General features: G+C 41.4%; 1 protein-coding gene across 1 annotated transcript in view; it reads right to left on the reverse strand.

Moving 5' to 3' along the window:
• The window catches only part of LOC123995344 (dynein axonemal heavy chain 8-like), a 66,274-nt gene that overhangs the window by 9,812 nt on the left and 37,961 nt on the right, over window positions 1-18,501 (reverse strand). The window contains exons 59-68 of the mRNA XM_046298894.1: window positions 12,189-12,381; window positions 11,838-11,960; window positions 11,554-11,684; window positions 8,427-8,580; window positions 5,012-5,176; window positions 4,582-4,808; window positions 4,279-4,397; window positions 4,037-4,140; window positions 3,725-3,901; window positions 3,333-3,500 (exon numbers count right to left, since the gene is read on the reverse strand). Of these exons, the coding sequence (XP_046154850.1) occupies window positions 3,333-3,500; window positions 3,725-3,901; window positions 4,037-4,140; window positions 4,279-4,397; window positions 4,582-4,808; window positions 5,012-5,176; window positions 8,427-8,580; window positions 11,554-11,684; window positions 11,838-11,960; window positions 12,189-12,381 (1,561 nt within the window). The remainder of the gene's footprint in view (window positions 1-3,332; window positions 3,501-3,724; window positions 3,902-4,036; window positions 4,141-4,278; window positions 4,398-4,581; window positions 4,809-5,011; window positions 5,177-8,426; window positions 8,581-11,553; window positions 11,685-11,837; window positions 11,961-12,188; window positions 12,382-18,501) is intronic.

Below are 18,501 nucleotides of genomic sequence, written 5' to 3' on the forward strand. Positions count from 1 at the left end.
GGCATTAGCTACAACAAACCAAACCAGGGCATTAGCTACAACAAACCAAACCAGGGCATTAGCTACAACAAACCAAACCAGGGCATTAGCTACAACAAACCAAACCAGGGCATTAGCTACAACAAACCAAACCAGGGCATTAGCTACAACAAACCAAACCAGGGCATTAGCTACAACAAACCAAACAAGGGCATTAGCTACAACAAGCCAAACAATGGCATTAGCTACAACAAACCAAACCAAGAAATTAGCTACAACAAACCAAGACAGCTACAACAAACCAAACAAAGAAATGAGCTACAACAAACCAAGACAGTTACAAGAAACCAAACCAAGAAATTAGCTACAACAAACCAAACCAAGAAATTAGCTACAACAAACCAAGACAGCTACAACAAACCAAACAAAGACATTAGCTACAACAAACCAAATCTAGACTTTAGCTACAACAAACCAAGACATTAGCTACAACAGACCAAAGCAAGACATTAGCTACAACAGACCAAACCAAGCCATTAGCTACAACAAACCAAACCATTAGATAAAACAAAACAAACCTTGACAGCTACAACAAATCAAAGCAAAACATTAGCTACAACAAATCAAAGCAAGACATTAGCTACAACAAACCAAACCAAGACATTAGCTACAACAAACCAAACAAGGGTATTAGCTACAACAAACCAAACAAGGGCATTAGCTACAACAAACCAAACCAAGAAATTAGCTACAACAAACCAAACCAAGGAAATTAGCTACAACAAACCAAACCAAGGAAATTAGCTACAACAAACCAAGACCGCTACAACAAACCAAGACAGCTATAACAAACCAAACAAAGAAATGAGCTACAACAAACCAAGACAGTTACAACAAACCAAACCAAGACATTAGCTACAACAAACCAAACCAATACATTAGCTACAACAAACCAAACCAATACATTAGCTACAACAAACCAAACCAATACATTAGCTACAACAAACCAAACCAGGGCATTAGCTACAACAAGCCAAACCTGGGCATTAGCTGCAACAAACCAAACCAGGGCATTAGCTACAACAGACCAAACCAAGCCATTAGCTACAACAGACCAAACCATTAGATAAAACAAAACAAACCTTGACAGCTACAACAAAACAAACCTTGACAGCTACAACAAAACAAACCTTGACAGCTACAACAAATCAAAGCAAGACATTAGCTACAACAAATCAAAGCAAGACATTAGCTACAACAAATCAAAGCAAGACATTAGCTACAAATCAAAGCAAGACATTAGCTACAACAAATCAAAGCAAGACATTAGCTACAACAAATCAAAACAAGACATTAGCTACAACAAATCAAAGCAAGACAGCTGCAACAACAAATCAAAGCAAGACAGCTGCAACAAACCAAACCAGGGCATTAGCTACAACAAACCAAACCAAGACATTAGCTGCTACAACAGACCAAAGCAAGCAATTAGCTACAACAGACCAAAGCGAGACATTAGCTACAACAGACCAAACCAAGCCATTAGCTACAACAAACCAAACCATTAGATAAAACAAAACAAATCTTGACAGCTACAACAAATAAAAGCAAGACAGCTACAACAAATCAAAGCAAAACATTAGCTACAACAAATCAAAGCAAGACATTAGCTACAACAAACCAAACCAAGACATTAGCTACAACAAACCAAACAAGGGTATTAGCTACAACAAACCAAACAAGGGCATTAGCTACAACAAACCAAACCAATAAATTAGCTACAACAAACCAAACCAATGAAATTAGCTACAACAAACCAAGACCGCTACAACAAACCAAGACAGCTATAACAAACCAAACAAAGAAATGAGCTACAACAAACCAAGACAGTTACAACAAACCAAACCAAGACATTAGCTACAACAAACCAAACCAATACATTAGCTACAACAAACCAAACCAATACATTAGCTACAACAAACCAAACCAATACATTAGCTACAACAAACCAAACCAGGGCATTAGCTACAACAAGCCAAACCTGGGCATTAGCTGCAACAAACCAAACCAGGGCATTAGCTACAACAAACCAAACCAGGGCATTAGCTACAACAGACCAAACCAAGCCATTAGCTACAACAGACCAAACCATTAGATAAAACAAAACAAACCTTGACAGCTACAACAAAACAAACCTTGACAGCTACAACAAAACAAACCTTGACAGCTACAACAAATCAAAGCAAGACATTAGCTACAACAAATCAAAGCAAGACATTAGCTACAAATCAAAGCAAGACATTAGCTACAACAAATCAAAGCAAGACATTAGCTACAACAAATCAAAACAAGACATTAGCTACAACAAATCAAAGCAAGACAGCTGCAACAACAAATCAAAGCAAGACAGCTGCAACAAACCAAACCAGGGCATTAGCTACAACAAACCAAACCAAGACATTAGCTGCTACAACAGACCAAAGCAAGCAATTAGCTACAACAGACCAAAGCGAGACATTAGCTACAACAGACCAAACCAAGCCATTAGCTACAACAAACCAAACCATTAGATAAAACAAAACAAATCTTGACAGCTACAACAAATAAAAGCAAGACAGCTACAACAAATCAAAGCAAAACATTAGCTACAACAAATCAAAGCATGACAGCTGCAACAAACCAAACCAGGGCATTAGCTACAACAAAACAAACCAGGGCATGAGCTACAACAAACCAAACCAGGGCATGAGCTACAACAAACCAAACCAGGGCATGAGCTACAACAAACCAAACCAGGACATGAGCTACAACAAACCAAACCAGGGCATGAGCTACAACAAACCAAACCAGGGCATGAGCTACAACAAACCAAACCAGGGCATGAGCTACAACAAACCAAACCAAGCAATTAGCTACAACAAACCAAGCAATAAGCTACAACAAACCAAGCAATAAGCTACAACAAACCAAGCCATTAGCTACAACAAACCAAGCCATTAGCTACAACAAACCAAGCCATTAGCTACAACAAACCAAACCAAGCCATTAGCTACAACAAACCAAACCAAGATGGCTACAACAAACCAAACCGAGACATTAGCTACAACAAACCAAACAATTAGCTACAACAAATCAATTCAATATACAGAGACGGGACTGGGAATGTAAATGTAACGTCTGAGTGATTATCTGATGGTTTGATGTGGTGTATAGTGTAAAAAGTATATCCTTCTCCGAGGACAATATATCAAGGCCTCTTCTATTCTATTTTGTTCTACTATTATTACCGGAGTCATACATAGAGATGTAGAGATCTATGAGTCTGGTAGAGTCTAGAATGGAGGCTTTCTGACCTTGAGTGCCTCTCCCCAGGAGGGCTTGTGGCAGGGCCTCTCTGGGTCCATGGTGATGGTGTCCAGCCTCTTCTGGAAGAGCAGCAGACAGCAGTCCATGATCCTCATGATGAGGTGGGGAGGTTTGGCCAGCTTCCTCACCGTGGCTACGTCAGCCGCTTTAATGGTCTAAAGAGAATATATAATAGGGTTGAGGTCATTGGGGAATGTAACAGAAAACATTTTGCAAAAGGAAAAAAGTGGCGGTAGTACCCTCCCTATTTCAGTCCTTTTTCTTCTGTTTTGTTACCTACTGAACATGACCCGAAATGACAAGAAACTATTTCAAATGTCCCAAAATATATATATTTTTTGTTTTTCAAATGGATCTTTTCATGTACAGTAAGACTCACATTCAGAGCGGCCTCTGCCTCCTCTAAAGCCGGTTTAGCTGCTTTCAGCTTGACCTCTGCAAAGGCTTTCTCCTTCTCAATGCCCTCCACAATCTTCAGGGCTCTGTCCTTTACAATTTGGACCTCAGCCTTTACGATGGTGGCTGCTTCAGCGCTTACTGTCACCTCTGCCAGCACCTGTACAGACAAGACAACAAATCAGCAGGCAAACTTTACATCCATGTATTCTGTGAATGGATGTGAAAGGGTGATTTCTACATAGAAATATAATGAAATTCTATTTTTATGGTTTCTATTTTATTTCCCAGCTACCTTGTCTGCTTTGATGGAGGCCAGAGCCAGCTCTTTCTCCTTAACCACCAGGTCTTTGGACAGCTGAGCCACAGACTCGCTAGCCTCCAACAGTTTGGTCAGACCTGCAATACAAAGCATTTACACAACACTGCAATCTGACAAGAAATCCCAACATTTATTTTCTTTACAATATAATAAGCAGTTAGTTCGAAGTTCATTATTATGCCTTAGCTAGTAGCCACTCAATTGGATTTCCATACCAACATTCATGCGCTCAGCCAGTGTGTTGATAAAGTTGTAATTTTCACTGTATACCGTCTTGTATCCATTGATGAAAGACAGGTAGGATTTAGGGGTCACATGAGTTCTTCTTCGGAACCTGGGGTGGAAAAATTAAAACACACACGTTGGTTATTCCGACAGGCTTTGGGTATAATAAATTGATGCCATTTATTTGACATAACCGCACTATCTGACATGTACATTCTTGTTATTTATAAATATAAATGTGGATTTAAGACTAGATTTGCATTTGAGTTCCCAACTTCAGTCAACTACAATACCTGTCAAAGTAGCTCTCGCAGGTGACGGACACTTTGTCATGGTATATGCCCATGGTCTGTACCACCGCGGCTTTGACCTCAGGGGAGCACACCATGTGGAAGTCAGAGAGGAAGTACTGGGACACGGCCACTAGAGCCTCGCTGGGCCAGGGAGTGAACCAGTCCATAGTACAGCCTGAGATCAGACCTGGGAACTTCAGGGAGCGCGAACGGAACTTCTCACCAACCTGTCAGGGGAAATAAAGGGATGGATGGATGAATATGAACAAATGTAATTTCACTCTGCCCTCAACGGCTGATGTCAGCAAACCTCTCTATGGAACTACTCTGGAAAATACTATCAATGGGACACTACATAACAAACTCTTGAATTCTTGAGTGACAATCTTGGAGGTGATGTTTTTATGTTTCCGGTATTACTAAATCATACCGGAGAGAAGCAAAGAACCACGTGCAGGTTCTTCCTGGCTCGGGAGATAAAGTAGTCGTACAGGTTGTCGAAGGTGGGCGGGACACGAGGCAACTCTTTCTTCATTACACCAATGAGGTTCTGAGTGATCTCGTCCAGCTCATCACGAGCAAACAGGTTGGACACCTGCACACAACAAGCATAATAATTAAGAACGACCAATTGTAAATGTTATTTTACTAGAGTAGCATTAGAATAATGTTAGATAACATTAGAGTAACTTGATCACAGGGGAAAATAATAAAGGAAAATATTTGTTTTTAAATATACGTATATATACAGTACCATTCAAATGTTTGGACATCTACTCAATGCAAGGGTTTTTTCTTATTTTTACTATTTTCTACATTGTAGAATAATGGTGAAGACATCAACACAATCAAATAACACATATGGAACCATATAGTAACCAAAAAAGTGTTAAACAAATCAAAATATATTTGAGATTCTTCAAAGTAGCCACCCTTTGCCTTGATGACAGCTTTGAACACTCTTGGCATTCTCTCAACCAGCTTCATGTGGAATGCTTTTCCAACAGTCTTGAAGGAGTTCCCACATATGCTGAGCACTTGTTGGCTGCTTTTCCTTCACTCTGCAGTCCAACTCATCCAAAACCATCTCAATTTGAGGTCGGGTGATTGTCGAGGCCAAGCCACCTGATGGAAGCACTCCATCACTCTCCTTCTTGGTCAAATAGCCCTTACGCAGCCTGAAGGTGTGTTGGGTCATTGTCCTGTTGAAAAACAAATTATAGTCCCACTAAGCGCAAACCAGATGGGATGGAATATCGCTGCAGAATGCTGTGGTAGGCATGCTTGATGGCTGCTGTCCCCGTACAGGGACCAACATCAGGGGAAATTTCAGAGTGACAACTAAAAATACAATTTCGTAACATTAAACATTCTTGAAAATGCAAGTGTCTTACACCCTTCAAAATATTAGAATCTTGGTAATCAAACTACGTTTTCCAATTTAAAATAGCTATTACAGAGAACAAATGCCATGCTTTTGTTTGAGAAGAGCAATCAAGAAACGAAACATTTTCCGCCATGACAGTTTTTAGACTGAAGGTAAAATTATGACATACATTCTGATATCTTGCTCTTATTTCTCTTCCTGAGTATCCCATTGATCAAATGAAGTGCCGTTTTCTTTGATAAAATCCATTTTTATAGCCTAAATCTAAACATTTTGTAAACTATTTGTGCCGGAAATTCCATCTCTGTCATTTTTTTTAACGGAGCATTCAGCGTGATTCGCCCATGTAAACAATCGTTTATATAGTCATGGTGGGTTTCAGTGCATTCCTCTGGATGTTCGCAACACAGTCAAACACAGTCAAACAACGATAAATGACTACCTGACGCACCAATAATTTTATATATTTCTGCCCAATGACCACTGATCTTCTTGAAATCTAGCTGGGTAGATAGCCAATGAGCTGAGGTAAACACCAGTATGTAATGGTTTGGGGTTGGACCACAATTCCTTGGTTGTAATTGCACGCACAGGGAACTCCATTTTCGCCTTGACGATCAGAGCAGTTGCTGTAAGGCTTTTTACGCGCAGCTGTATTTTGGAAAGTTGTAGTTTCAAAAATTTCATTGAAGATATCCTGGCGAATTACATCATGTAAAGCGAAGTCAAACTCGAAAGTGAGAGATTTTTTGTTTGAGTAATCTTGGGAGTGTTATGATTCAAACGAACAGAGGAGCTGTTTCTGCAAGGACAGGACGTACTTCTGGACGGGTAAGTGCTAATGCCGTTTTACGAAATATAAAAAAATATATATATATATATATATAATGAAATGTGTAGTTTGTTTTTGTTGTGTGTGTGTGTTGGTTTGTTTGGGTGCAGCCATTACAGGTTAAGTTTGCCTTGAATTCTAAATAATTCACTGACAGTATCAGCAGCAAAGCACCATCACACCACCTCCTCCATGCTTCACGGTTGGAACTACACATGCGGAGATCATCTGTTCACCTACTCTGCGTCTCACAAAGTCACAGCGGTTGGAACCAAAAGTCTCCAATTTGGACTCATCAGACCAAAGGACAGATTTCCACCGGTTTATATTGCTTGTGTTTCTTGGTCTCTTCTTCTTATTTGTGTCCTTTAGTAGTGGTTTATTTGCAGCAATTCGACCTGAACAGTTGATGTTGAGTTGTGTCAAGTTACTTGAGCTCTGTGAAGCATTTATTTGGGCTGCAATTTCTGAGGCTAGTAACTCTAATTAACTTATCCTCTGCAGCGGAGGTAACTCTGGTTCTTCCTTTACTGTGGCTATCCTCATGAAAGACAGTTTCATCATAGCGCTTGATGTTGTTTGCGACTGCACTTTTTTAAGAAACTTAAAATGTTTTGAAATTTTCCAGATTGACTGACCTTCCATGTCTTTTCTCTCTTTTCTCTCACATTAACAAGACACACCTGTTAATTGAAAATCATTGCTTGTGCTTCTTACACCTGCATTGCTTGCTGTTTTGGGTTTTAGGCTGGGTTTCTGTACAGCACTTTGTGACACCAGCTGATGTAAGAAGGGCTTTATAAATAAATTTGATTGATTCCAGGTGACTATCTCATGAAGCTGGTTGAGAGAATGCCAAGAGTGTGCAAAGCTGTCATCAAGGCAAAGGGTGGCCACTTTGAAGAATCTCAAATATAAAATATACTTTGATTTGTTTAACACTTTTTTGGTTACTACATGATTCTTTCAAATTTCTTGAAATTTTCTGGATTGACTGACCTTGATGTCTTAAAGTAATGATGGACTGTTGTTTTTCTTTGCTTATTTGAGCTGTTCTTGCCATTATATGGACTTGGTCTTTTACCAAATAAGGCTATCTTCTGTATACCACCCCTACCTTGTCACAACACAACTGATTGGCCCAAACACATTAAGAAGGAAATAAATTACACAAATGAACTTTTAACAGGGCACACCGGTTAATTGAAATGCATTTCAGTTGACTACTATACCTTATGAAGCTGGTTGATAGAATGCCAAGAGTGTGCAAAGCTGTCATCAAGGCAAAGGGTGGCTACTTTGAAGAATCTCAAATATAAAACATATTTTGATTTGTTTAACACTTTTTTGGTTACTACATGATTCCATATGTGTTATTTCATAGCTTTGACGTCTTCACTATTATTCTGCAATATTAAAATATTAAAATAAAGAACAACCCTGGAATGAGTAGGTGTGTCCAATCTTTTGAATGGTATTGTATATATACTGTATATATTTACCCAAAAATATATGGGGGATTGGAAATGATGCAGACAATTACATTGATGGAAGCTACAATCTATCTGTACTATTAAAGCTGATCTACCCCCTAAGAAATTGAAAACAAACAAAAAAATGGATCACCTCCCCAGATGAGAGCACGTTATTGAGGTACTCCAGGAAGGCCTCATCTTTGATCTCGTTGTCTGTGAAGATAAAGGTGATGCCTTTGCCGTCTGCCCCGGCTGTTCTGTAAAGGACCTTCAGGTCGTCCATCAGGTTGCTGATGTTGTACGTCCTAGTAGGAAACAGGGGCATTAGGGACCAATTCTCAGCAGGACTCTCATTATCTCCTTAGTATATGGAGCATCAATTAATTACTATTATACTTCAGACAGGAATATAAATACATGTTCAATACAGCCGGTTTTTAGACTGACTTGCCTAATTTAAATGCCTGAGCAACCAGAGGGAAAATAACCCTGGAGCACCTATACTCCACATATAGAGATGCATACAAAGCTCTCCCTCAGTGCATCGATGACGTCGTCCCCACAGTGACCATACTTACATACCCCAACCAGAAACCAATAAGTGCATCCGGACTGAGCTAAAGGCTAGAGCTGCCGCTTTCAAGGAGCAGGACTCTAACCCGGAAGCTTATAAGAAATCCCCCTATGCCCTCCGACGAACCGTCAAACAGGCAAAGCATCAATACAGGACTAAGATCGAGTCGTACTACACCGGCTCTGACGCTCATCGGATGTGGCAGGGTCTACAAACCATTACAGACTACAAAGGGAAGCACAGCCGAGAGCTGCCAAGTGACACGAGCCTACTGGACGAGCTAAACTACTTCTATGCTCGGTTCGAGGCAAATAACACTGAAACATACATGAGAGCACCAGCTGTACCGGAAGACTGTGTGATCACGCTCTCCACAGCCGATGTGAGTAAGACCTTTAGACAGGTCAACATTTACAAGGCCGCAGGGCCAGACGGATCACTTGCTGACCAACTAGCAAGTGTCTTCACTGACATTTTCAACCTCTCCCTGTCCGGTCACAACTTGCAGGCTTGTTTTCGAGTTGCTGTGCGTTTTGTTGCCAACCTATTTTGCTACCTGACAACTTTATGGTTTTCACTTTTTAATTACCGTTACATATATTTATTTATTTTTTCCTCAACTTTTTCACTCCGGACGCTTTATCTGGACACGATTCGTCAGGACCTCCAACAGCCAAAGCTAAGTAGTAACATTAACATGATGCCTTCTAATTGTAGTCGCTGTACTCGCCTTACGGCGAGGATAGCTGTGCTACAAGCCCAGCTTCAGACACAATCGTTAGGCAAGGGTAATTTCAGTGTAGGAAAGGATGAAACAGCGTCTGTGCCACCAGTAAGTACAGATAGTAGTATAAATCCCGTGGCACAGTCCCCGCAGCCGGACAACTTTCTCACGGTTTCTGGAAGGAAATGCTGTAGGTAAGCTCAACCGGTGTCGCTCATTCAGCCGACAGAAACTTTCAACCGGTTTTCCCCATTAAGCAGCGGGTCGGAGTCAGAGGCCGAGTCTTCTCTGGTCTCTACTCCTCCCGTTACGGGGTCTGAGATGCCGAAGCTTCCCACCATTAGCTCTGACAAATTGAAAACTCTAGTCATTGGCGACTCCATTACCCGCAGTATTAGACTTAAAACGAATCATCCAGCGATCATACACTGTTTACCAGGGGGCAGGGCTACCGACGTTAAGGCTAATCTGAAGATGGTGCTGGCTAAAGCTAAAACTGCCGAGTGTAGAGAGTATAGAGATATTGTTATCCACGTCGGCACCAACGATGTTAGGATGAAACAGTCAGAGATCACCAAGCGCAACATAGCTTCTGCGTGCATATCAGCTAGAAAGATGTGTCGGCATCGAGTAATTGTCTCTGGGCCCTCTCCCAGTTAGGGGGAGTGATGAGCTCTACAGCAGAGTCTCACAACTCAATCGCTGGTTGAAAACTGTTTTCTGCCCCTCCCAAAAGATAGAATTTGTAGATAACTGGCCCTCTTTCTGGGACTCGCCCACAAACAGGACCAAGCCTGACCTGCTGAGGAGTGACGGACTCCATCCTAGCTGGAGGAGTGCTCTCATCTTATCTAACAACATAGACAGGGCTCTAACTCCTCTAGCTCCACAATGAAATAGGGTGCAGGCCAGGCAGCAGGCTGTTAGCCAGCCTGCCAGCATAGTGGAGTCTGCCACTAGCACAGTCAGTGTAGTCAGCTCAGCTATCACCATTGAGACCGTGTCTGTGCCTCGACCTAGGTTGGGCAAAACTAAACATGGCGGTGTTCGCCTTAGCAATCTCACTAGGATAAAGACAACCTCCATTCCTGTCATTACTGAAAGAGATCATGATACCTCACATCTCAAAATAGGGCTACTTAATGTTAGATCCCTTACTTCAAAGGCAATTACAGTCAATGAACTAATCACTGATCATAATCTTGATGTGATTGGCCTGACTGAAACATGGCTTAAGCCTGATGAATTTACTGTTTTAAATGAGGCCTCACCTCCTGGCTACACTAGTGACCATATCCCCCGTGCATCCCGCAAAGGCAGAGGTGTTGCTAACATTTACGATAGCAAATTTCAATTTACAAAAACAAAAATGACATCCATGTTGTCATCTATGCATAGTCACTTTAATTAACTCTACCTACATGTACCTACTACCTCAACTAACCGGTGTCCCCGCACATTGACTCAGTATCAGCACCACCATGTATATATATATATATATATATTTTTTTTTTTTTTTACTGCTTTAATTAATTGTTGCTTTGATCTCTTATTCTTATCCATATTTTTTTTAACTGCACTGTCGGTTAGGGGCTCGTAAGTAAGCATTTCACCTGTTGTACTCGGCACATGTGACTATTGAAATTTGATTTGATTTGCATAACACTAATTGCTGCCCTTACTATGCAACTTTCATATTTTCCAAATCCTTTGCTCATATATAATTAGGAATTAGAATAAAATGTATTTAACTAAAAATCCTGCATATGTAAAAACAGGAAAGGCATCACCTATGCCTCTAATGTCATTCATTCCAATTAGACTGGTTTGGATTTCCTTTACCACAATGATGGCAATTATCATCTTATTCTGGAACTTTTGAGGTTTTATGACATTGACCCTTTAATAATTCTATGATCCATCGTGACCTACTTTACCCAACATTTATTGACAATCAACCACATAACCCCTTGTACTTACCTGGTCAGGGTGATCTGAAATATACTGTATCCGGCTACAAAGGAAGCCAGTCGGGTGAGACTCTGTTTTCCTGATCCTCCCACTCCCACTAGCAAAGCGTTGCCACAGTCTGTCCGGATGATACGTGAGATCTGTGGGGGGACCACAGGATAGATAAAGATTCTCACCTTATCTAAAGATGTTGTTACAAAACCTTATTTTAATTAAACAAATTTTCAAAAAACAGATGACAGTGTAATATTGAGTGATTTTGAATAACATGGCAGCCAGGATGTTAGTTTAACCTTGATGAGATGAGTCATGGCATCTGTAAAGAACACAAGGTCCAGACTGGCCCCTCTAACATTCTCATTGTACTGGCTCTGATTGATAATCAGCTTCTCTCGGAGGAACTCAAAACTGGGCACCTAATGATGAAATATTACTTTGGTTAGATACACATTTTGCAAATGGATGAAATCTAAACTTTCAGGGATTGCTTCCAAAAACACAGATTATGCCTAGTACTGGACTGAAAAGTATGCAGGAAATACTGTATATTTTCAGTCCAGGATGTTGCATAATATGTGTCCAGGAAACCAGCCCTTATGTCTAGTTTGAACAACATAAGACTACAATGTGCCTTGGCTCTTCACCAGTTCGTAAACTTTGGGGGCGTCCAAACAGACGTCCTCTGCCTCATCTCCCGTGGGCTCGAGAGCCTCTCTCAGGAAGTCCACAAAGTAGGGGTCAGGGTGGAGGTCAGGGACCAGGCTGGGGTCCACGTGTTCCTGGATCACCCTGGATATGGCCTTCTCAAACCACACCTTGTCCTCAAAGCAGACAAACCTGCAGCACAGGGACATAATGACCACCATTGGTTTCATTCTCATGGACGGTCAGTCATCCATCTATGAATTTGAGAATGGTTACGTCCAGGGGTGTAGTGCTGCCGTCCGCCAATTCTCACAAAAGTGCTTGTTTACTAAAGTTAGATCTCGATTCATCACATAATGATGAATTAGTATTCTACATAACAGAACCAAATATAATAGCATAGTGTAATGTTACAGTTAGAAAACACCACCTAACTTCTTGAGATTTTTGGATGATTAGCTGAATGGTAAAGAAATGTTTATCATTCGGCCAAACTCAACAGCTCACCAATAAACACATATAAAAACAGTATCTAAAGAAATCCACTTCCACGCACTCCTAGAGTATATTATAAAGTATAAGCAGATCCTATGCAAGTCAATGGAGAGTGAGGCCTGTTCTCCACTGACTTGAACAGGGCTCTACAGCGCCACCATTTCACTCGCATATGCGCCTAAACATTTTGCTGTGCGACCTGGAATTTTAATTTAGGATCACCTTGAAAAATGAAAGATTCTATCTTTATTACCTCAAGTATTTTTTTAAAACTGTGCTCCTTGTAAAAAAGGTCTGCGTGCAGCCCTGTTGCATTGGATTTGCTTATACTGTATAATATGCTCGAGGAGTTATTGTTGTTATATGTATATATATATACATACAGTGGGGCAAAAAAATATTTAGTCAGCCACCAATTGTGCAAGTTCTCCCACTTAAAAAGACGAGAGAGGCCTGTAATTTTCATCATAGGTACACTTCAACTATGACAGACAAAATGAGAAAAGAAATCCAGAAAATCACATTGTAGGATTTTTTATGAATTTATTTGCAAATTATGGTGGAAAATAAGTATTTGGTCACCTAAAAACAAGCAAGATTTCTGGCTCTCACAGACCTGTAACTTCTTCTTTAAGAGGCTCCTCTGTCCTCCACTCATTACCTGTATTAATGGCACCTGTTTGAACTTGTTATCAGTATAAAAGACACCTGTCCACAACCTCAAACAGTCACAAGCCAAAGTCCACTATGGCCAAGACCAAAGAGCTGTAAAAGGACACCAGAAACAAAATTGTAGACCTGCACCAGACTGGGAAGACTGAATCTGCAATAGGTAAGCAGCTTGGTTTGAAGAAATCAACTGTGGGAGCAATTATTAGGAAATGGAAGACATACAAGACCACTGATAATCTCCCTCGATCTGGGCCTAGTGAATGACCTGCAGAGAGCTGGGACCAAAGTAACAAAGCCTACCATCAGTAACACACTACGCCGCCAGGGACTCAAATCCTGCAGTGCCAGACGTGTCCCCCTGCTTAAGCCAGTACATGACCAGGCCCGTCTGAAGTTTTCTAGAGAGCATTTGGATGGTCCAGAAGAAGATTGGGAGAATGTCATATGGTCAGATGAAACCAAAATATAACGTTTTGGTAAAAACTCAACTCGTCGTGTTTGGAGGACAAAGAATGTTGAGTTGCATCCAAAGAACACCATACCTACTGTGAAGCATGGGGTGGAAACATCATGCTTTGGGGCTGTTTTTCTGCAAAGGAACCAGGACGACTGATCCGTGTAAAGGAAAGAATGAATGGGGCCATGTATCCTGAGATTTTGAGTGAAAACCTTCTTCCATCAGCAAGGGCATTGAAGATGGTGGCTGGGTCTTTCAGCATGACAATGATCCCAAACACACCGCCCGGGCAACGAAGGAGTAGCTTCGTAAGAAGCATTTCAAGGTCCTGGAGTGGCCTAGCCAGTCTCCAGATCTCAACCCCATAGAAAATCTTTGGAGGGAGTTGAAAGTCCGTGTTGCCCAGCTACAGCCCCAAAACATCACTGCTCTAGAGGAGATCTGCATGGAGGAATGGGCCAAAATATCAGCAACAGTGTGTGAAAACCTTGTGAAGACTTACAGAAAATGTTTGACCTCTGTCATTGCCAACAAAGGGTATATAACAAAGTATTGAGATAAACTTTTGTTATTGACCAAATACTTATTTTCCACCATAATTTGCAAATAAATTCATTAAAAATCCTACAATGTGATTTTCTGGATTTCTTTTTCTCATTTTGTCTGTCATAGTTGAAGTGTACCTATGATAAAAAATACAGGCCTCTCTCATCTTTTTAAGTGGGAGAACTTGCACAATTGGTGGCTGACTAAATACTTTTTTGCCCCACTGTATATATGTATTGGAACAGACAATGACTAATATTTTTGAACATGTTTAAGATCTGAGAAAGAGAGAAAATGCTGTAAAATGACACTCTCGAGTCACAGCACTGTGGAAACTATTACACTCAACGGAACGACTTGATTAGTGTAGTGTCAACAACGCACCCACTGCCAGCTAGCCTACTTCAGCAGTACTGTATCATTTTAATCATTTTAGTCAATAAGATTCTTGCTACGTAAGCTTAACTTTCTGAACATTCGAGACATGTAGTCCACTTGTCATTCCAATCTCCTTTGCATTAGCAGTACTGTATCATTTTAATCATTCTCGCTATACACCAAGTCACTTGGCTCTGTCATAACCTCACATGGTCTCTCCTATCATTGCTATGCAGACGACACACAATTAATCTTCTCCTTTCCCCCTTCTGATGACCAGGTGGCGAATCGCATCTCTGCATGTCTGGCAGACATATCAGTGTGGATGACAGATCACCACCTCAAGCTGAACCTCGGCAAGACGGAGCTGCTCTTCCTCCCGGGGAAGGACTGCCCGTACCATGATCTCGCCATCACGGTTGACAACTCCATTGTGTCCTCCTCCCAGAGCGCTAAGAACCTTGGCGTGATCCTGGACAACACCCTGTCGTTCTCAACCAACATCAAGGCGGTGGCCCGTTCCTGTAGGTTCATGCTCTACAACATCCGCAGAGTACGACCCTGCCTCACACAGGAAGCGGCGCAGGTCCTAATCCAGGCACTTGTCATCTCCCGTCTGGATTACTGCAACTCGCTGTTGGCTGGGCTCCCTGCCTGTGCCATTAAACCCCTTCAACTCATCCAGAACGCGGCAGCCCGTCTGGTGTTCAACCTTCCCAAGTTCTCTCACGTCACCCCGCTCCTCCGTTCTCTCCACTGGCTTCCAGTTGAAGCTCGCATCCGCTACAAGACCATGGTGCTTGCCTACGGAGCTGTGAGGGGAACGGCACCTCAGTACCTCCAGGCTCTGATCAGGCCCTACACCCAAACAAGGGCACTGCGTTCATCCACCTCTGGCCTGCTCGCCTCCCTACCACTGAGGAAGTACAGCTCCCGCTCAGCCCAGTCAAAACTGTTCGCTGCTCTGGCCCCCCAATGGTGGAACAAACTCCCTCACAACGCCAGGACAGCGGAGTCAATCACCACCTTCCGGAGACACCTGAAACCCCACCTCTTTAAGGAATACCTAGGATAGGATAAGTAATCCCTCTCACCCCCCCTTTAAGATTTAGATGCACTATTGTAAAGTGACTGTTCCACTCGATGTCATAAGGTGAATGCACCAATTTGTAAGTCGCTCTGGATAAGAGCGTCTGCTAAATGACTTAAATGTAAATGTAATTGAATTTGTTTAAACTGCATATACTCTCAGGGGTGTGTGTGTGAGAAAGAGAGAGTGTGTGTGGATTTCTTTAGATACTGTTTTTATATACAGAGCCGTGAAAAAGTATTTTCCCCCTTTCTGATTTTCTTTATTTGTACATATTTTTGATGTTCAACTAAAATCTAATATTAGATAAAGCGACCTAATAACACAAAAATGTGATAGTTATTTAATGTATTTATTATATAACGGGTGGGTCTAATGAGGAACATTTAGAACAGACAACTGGGTTGGGTCCATAGATTTAAAACAAAAAGACTTAACGAGTGGGTCACGTCTCTGGCAACTGAACCGACAGAACGAACGACCAGCCGGCTTGGGTAGCAACCCCAGATTTGTGTTGGGACTATATCTCGTGGAAGGATGAAATAGTATGAATAAATTAATCAAAATAGCGTTTTTAATGAAAATATGTCAATCATTATTTGAATATTGTTGGTAACCCGGTTTCAACAACTATACCAATATATCATCCAAACACCGGCTTCTCTGGAATTGTCACTTAAATAAACAACGTTATGCAACACCCAATCCCCCTGTGTGAAAAGTATTTGCCCCCCTTACATTCAATAATTGATTGTGCCACCTTTAGCTGCAATGGCTGCAACCAAACCCTTCCTGTAGTTGTTGATCAGTCACTAACATCACTGTGTAGGAATTTTAGACCACACTAATCAATCCGGAGCAGCTTTAACTTAGCACATTAATGGCTTTTCGAGCATGAACTGCAACATTTCAATCGGGTTTAGGTCTGGACTTTGACTAGGCCATACATTTTTTTAAATTTTTTTTAAAAATGTGTTGCTTTTCAGACATTCTGATCTTGACTTGCTTAACTTTATGGATGAGATGGATCCCGTTATGTCGGGCGAAAACCAATAACTGCATTCCGCAGTAAGATCCTCATACCAACGGTCAAGCATGATGGTGGTAATGTGATGGATTGGGGATGCTTTGCTGTCTCAGGACCTGGACGACTTGCCATCATTGAAGGAACCATGAATTCTTCAGGAGAATGTCAGGCCATCCGTCTGTGAGCTGAAGCGCAGCTGGGTCATGCAGCAAGACAATGATCCAAAACACATAAGCAAGTCTACATCAGAATGGCAGAAAAACCACAAATGTAAAGTCCAAACCTACAGTTGAAGTCAGAAGTTTACATACACCTCAGCCAAATACATTTAAACTCAGTTTTTCACAATTCCTGACATTTAATCCTAGTAAAAATAGTCTTAGGTCAGTTAGGATCACCACTTTAGAGATAAGAATGTGAAATGTCAGAATAATAGTAGAGATAATTATTTATTTCAGTTTTTATTTCTTTCATCACATTCCCAGTGGGTCAGAAGTTTACATACACTCAATTAGTATTTGGTGGCATTGCCTTAAAATGTTTAACTTGGGTCAAACGTTTCGGGTAGCCTTTTACAAGCTCCCTACAATAAGTTGGGTGAATTTTGGCCCATTCCTCCTGACAGGGCTGGTGTAACTGTCAGGTTTGTAGGCCTCCTTGCTCTCACACGCCTTTTCAGTTCTGCCCACACATTTTCTATAGGATTGAGGTAAGGGCTTTGTGTCCTTAAGCCATTTTGCTACAACTTTGGAAGTATGATTGGGGTTATTGTTCATTTGGAAGACCCATTTGCAAACAAGCTTTAACTTCCTGACTGATGTCTTAAGATGTTGCTTCAATATATCCACATAATTATCCTGCCTCATGATACCTTCTATTTTGTGAAGTGCACCAGTCCCTACTGCAGCAAAGCACCCCCACAACATGATGATGCCACCCCCGTGCCTCACGGTTGGGATGGTGTTCTTCGGCTTGCAAGCTTCCCCCCTCTTTGTCCCCATGTGCAGTTGCAAACGTAGTTGCAAACATAGTCTGGCTTTTTTTTTATGGCGGTTTTGGAGCAGTGGCTTCTTCCTTGCTGAATGGCCTTTCAGGTTATGTCGACACAGGACTCATTTTTACTATGGATATAGATACTTTTGTACCTGTTTCCCCCAGCATCTTCACAGGGTGCTTTCTGTTGTTCTGGGATTGATTTGCACTTTTCGCACCAAAGTACATTCATCTCTAGGAGACAGAATGCGCCTCCTTCCTGAGCGGTATGATGGCTGTGCGGTCCCATGGTGTTTGTACTTGCGTACTATTGTTTGTACAGATGAACGTGGTACCTTCAGGCATTTGGAAATTGCTCCCAAGGATGTACCAGACTTGTGGAGGTCTACAATTGTTTTTCTGAGGTCTTGGCAGATTTATTTAGATTTTCCGATGATGTCAAGCAAAGAGGCACTGAGTTTTAAGGTAGGCTTTGAAATACATCCACAGGTACAGGTATTGACTCAAATTATGTCAATTAGCCTAACAGAAGCTTCTAAAGCCATGACATCATATTCTGGAATTTTCCAAGCTGTTTAAAGGCACCGTCAACTTAGTGTATGTAAACTTCTGACCGACTGGGATTGTGATACAATGAATTATAAGTTAAATAAT

This window comes from Oncorhynchus gorbuscha, linkage group LG14 (assembly GCF_021184085.1).
Source record: "Oncorhynchus gorbuscha isolate QuinsamMale2020 ecotype Even-year linkage group LG14, OgorEven_v1.0, whole genome shotgun sequence".
Lineage (NCBI taxonomy): Eukaryota > Metazoa > Chordata > Actinopteri > Salmoniformes > Salmonidae > Oncorhynchus > Oncorhynchus gorbuscha.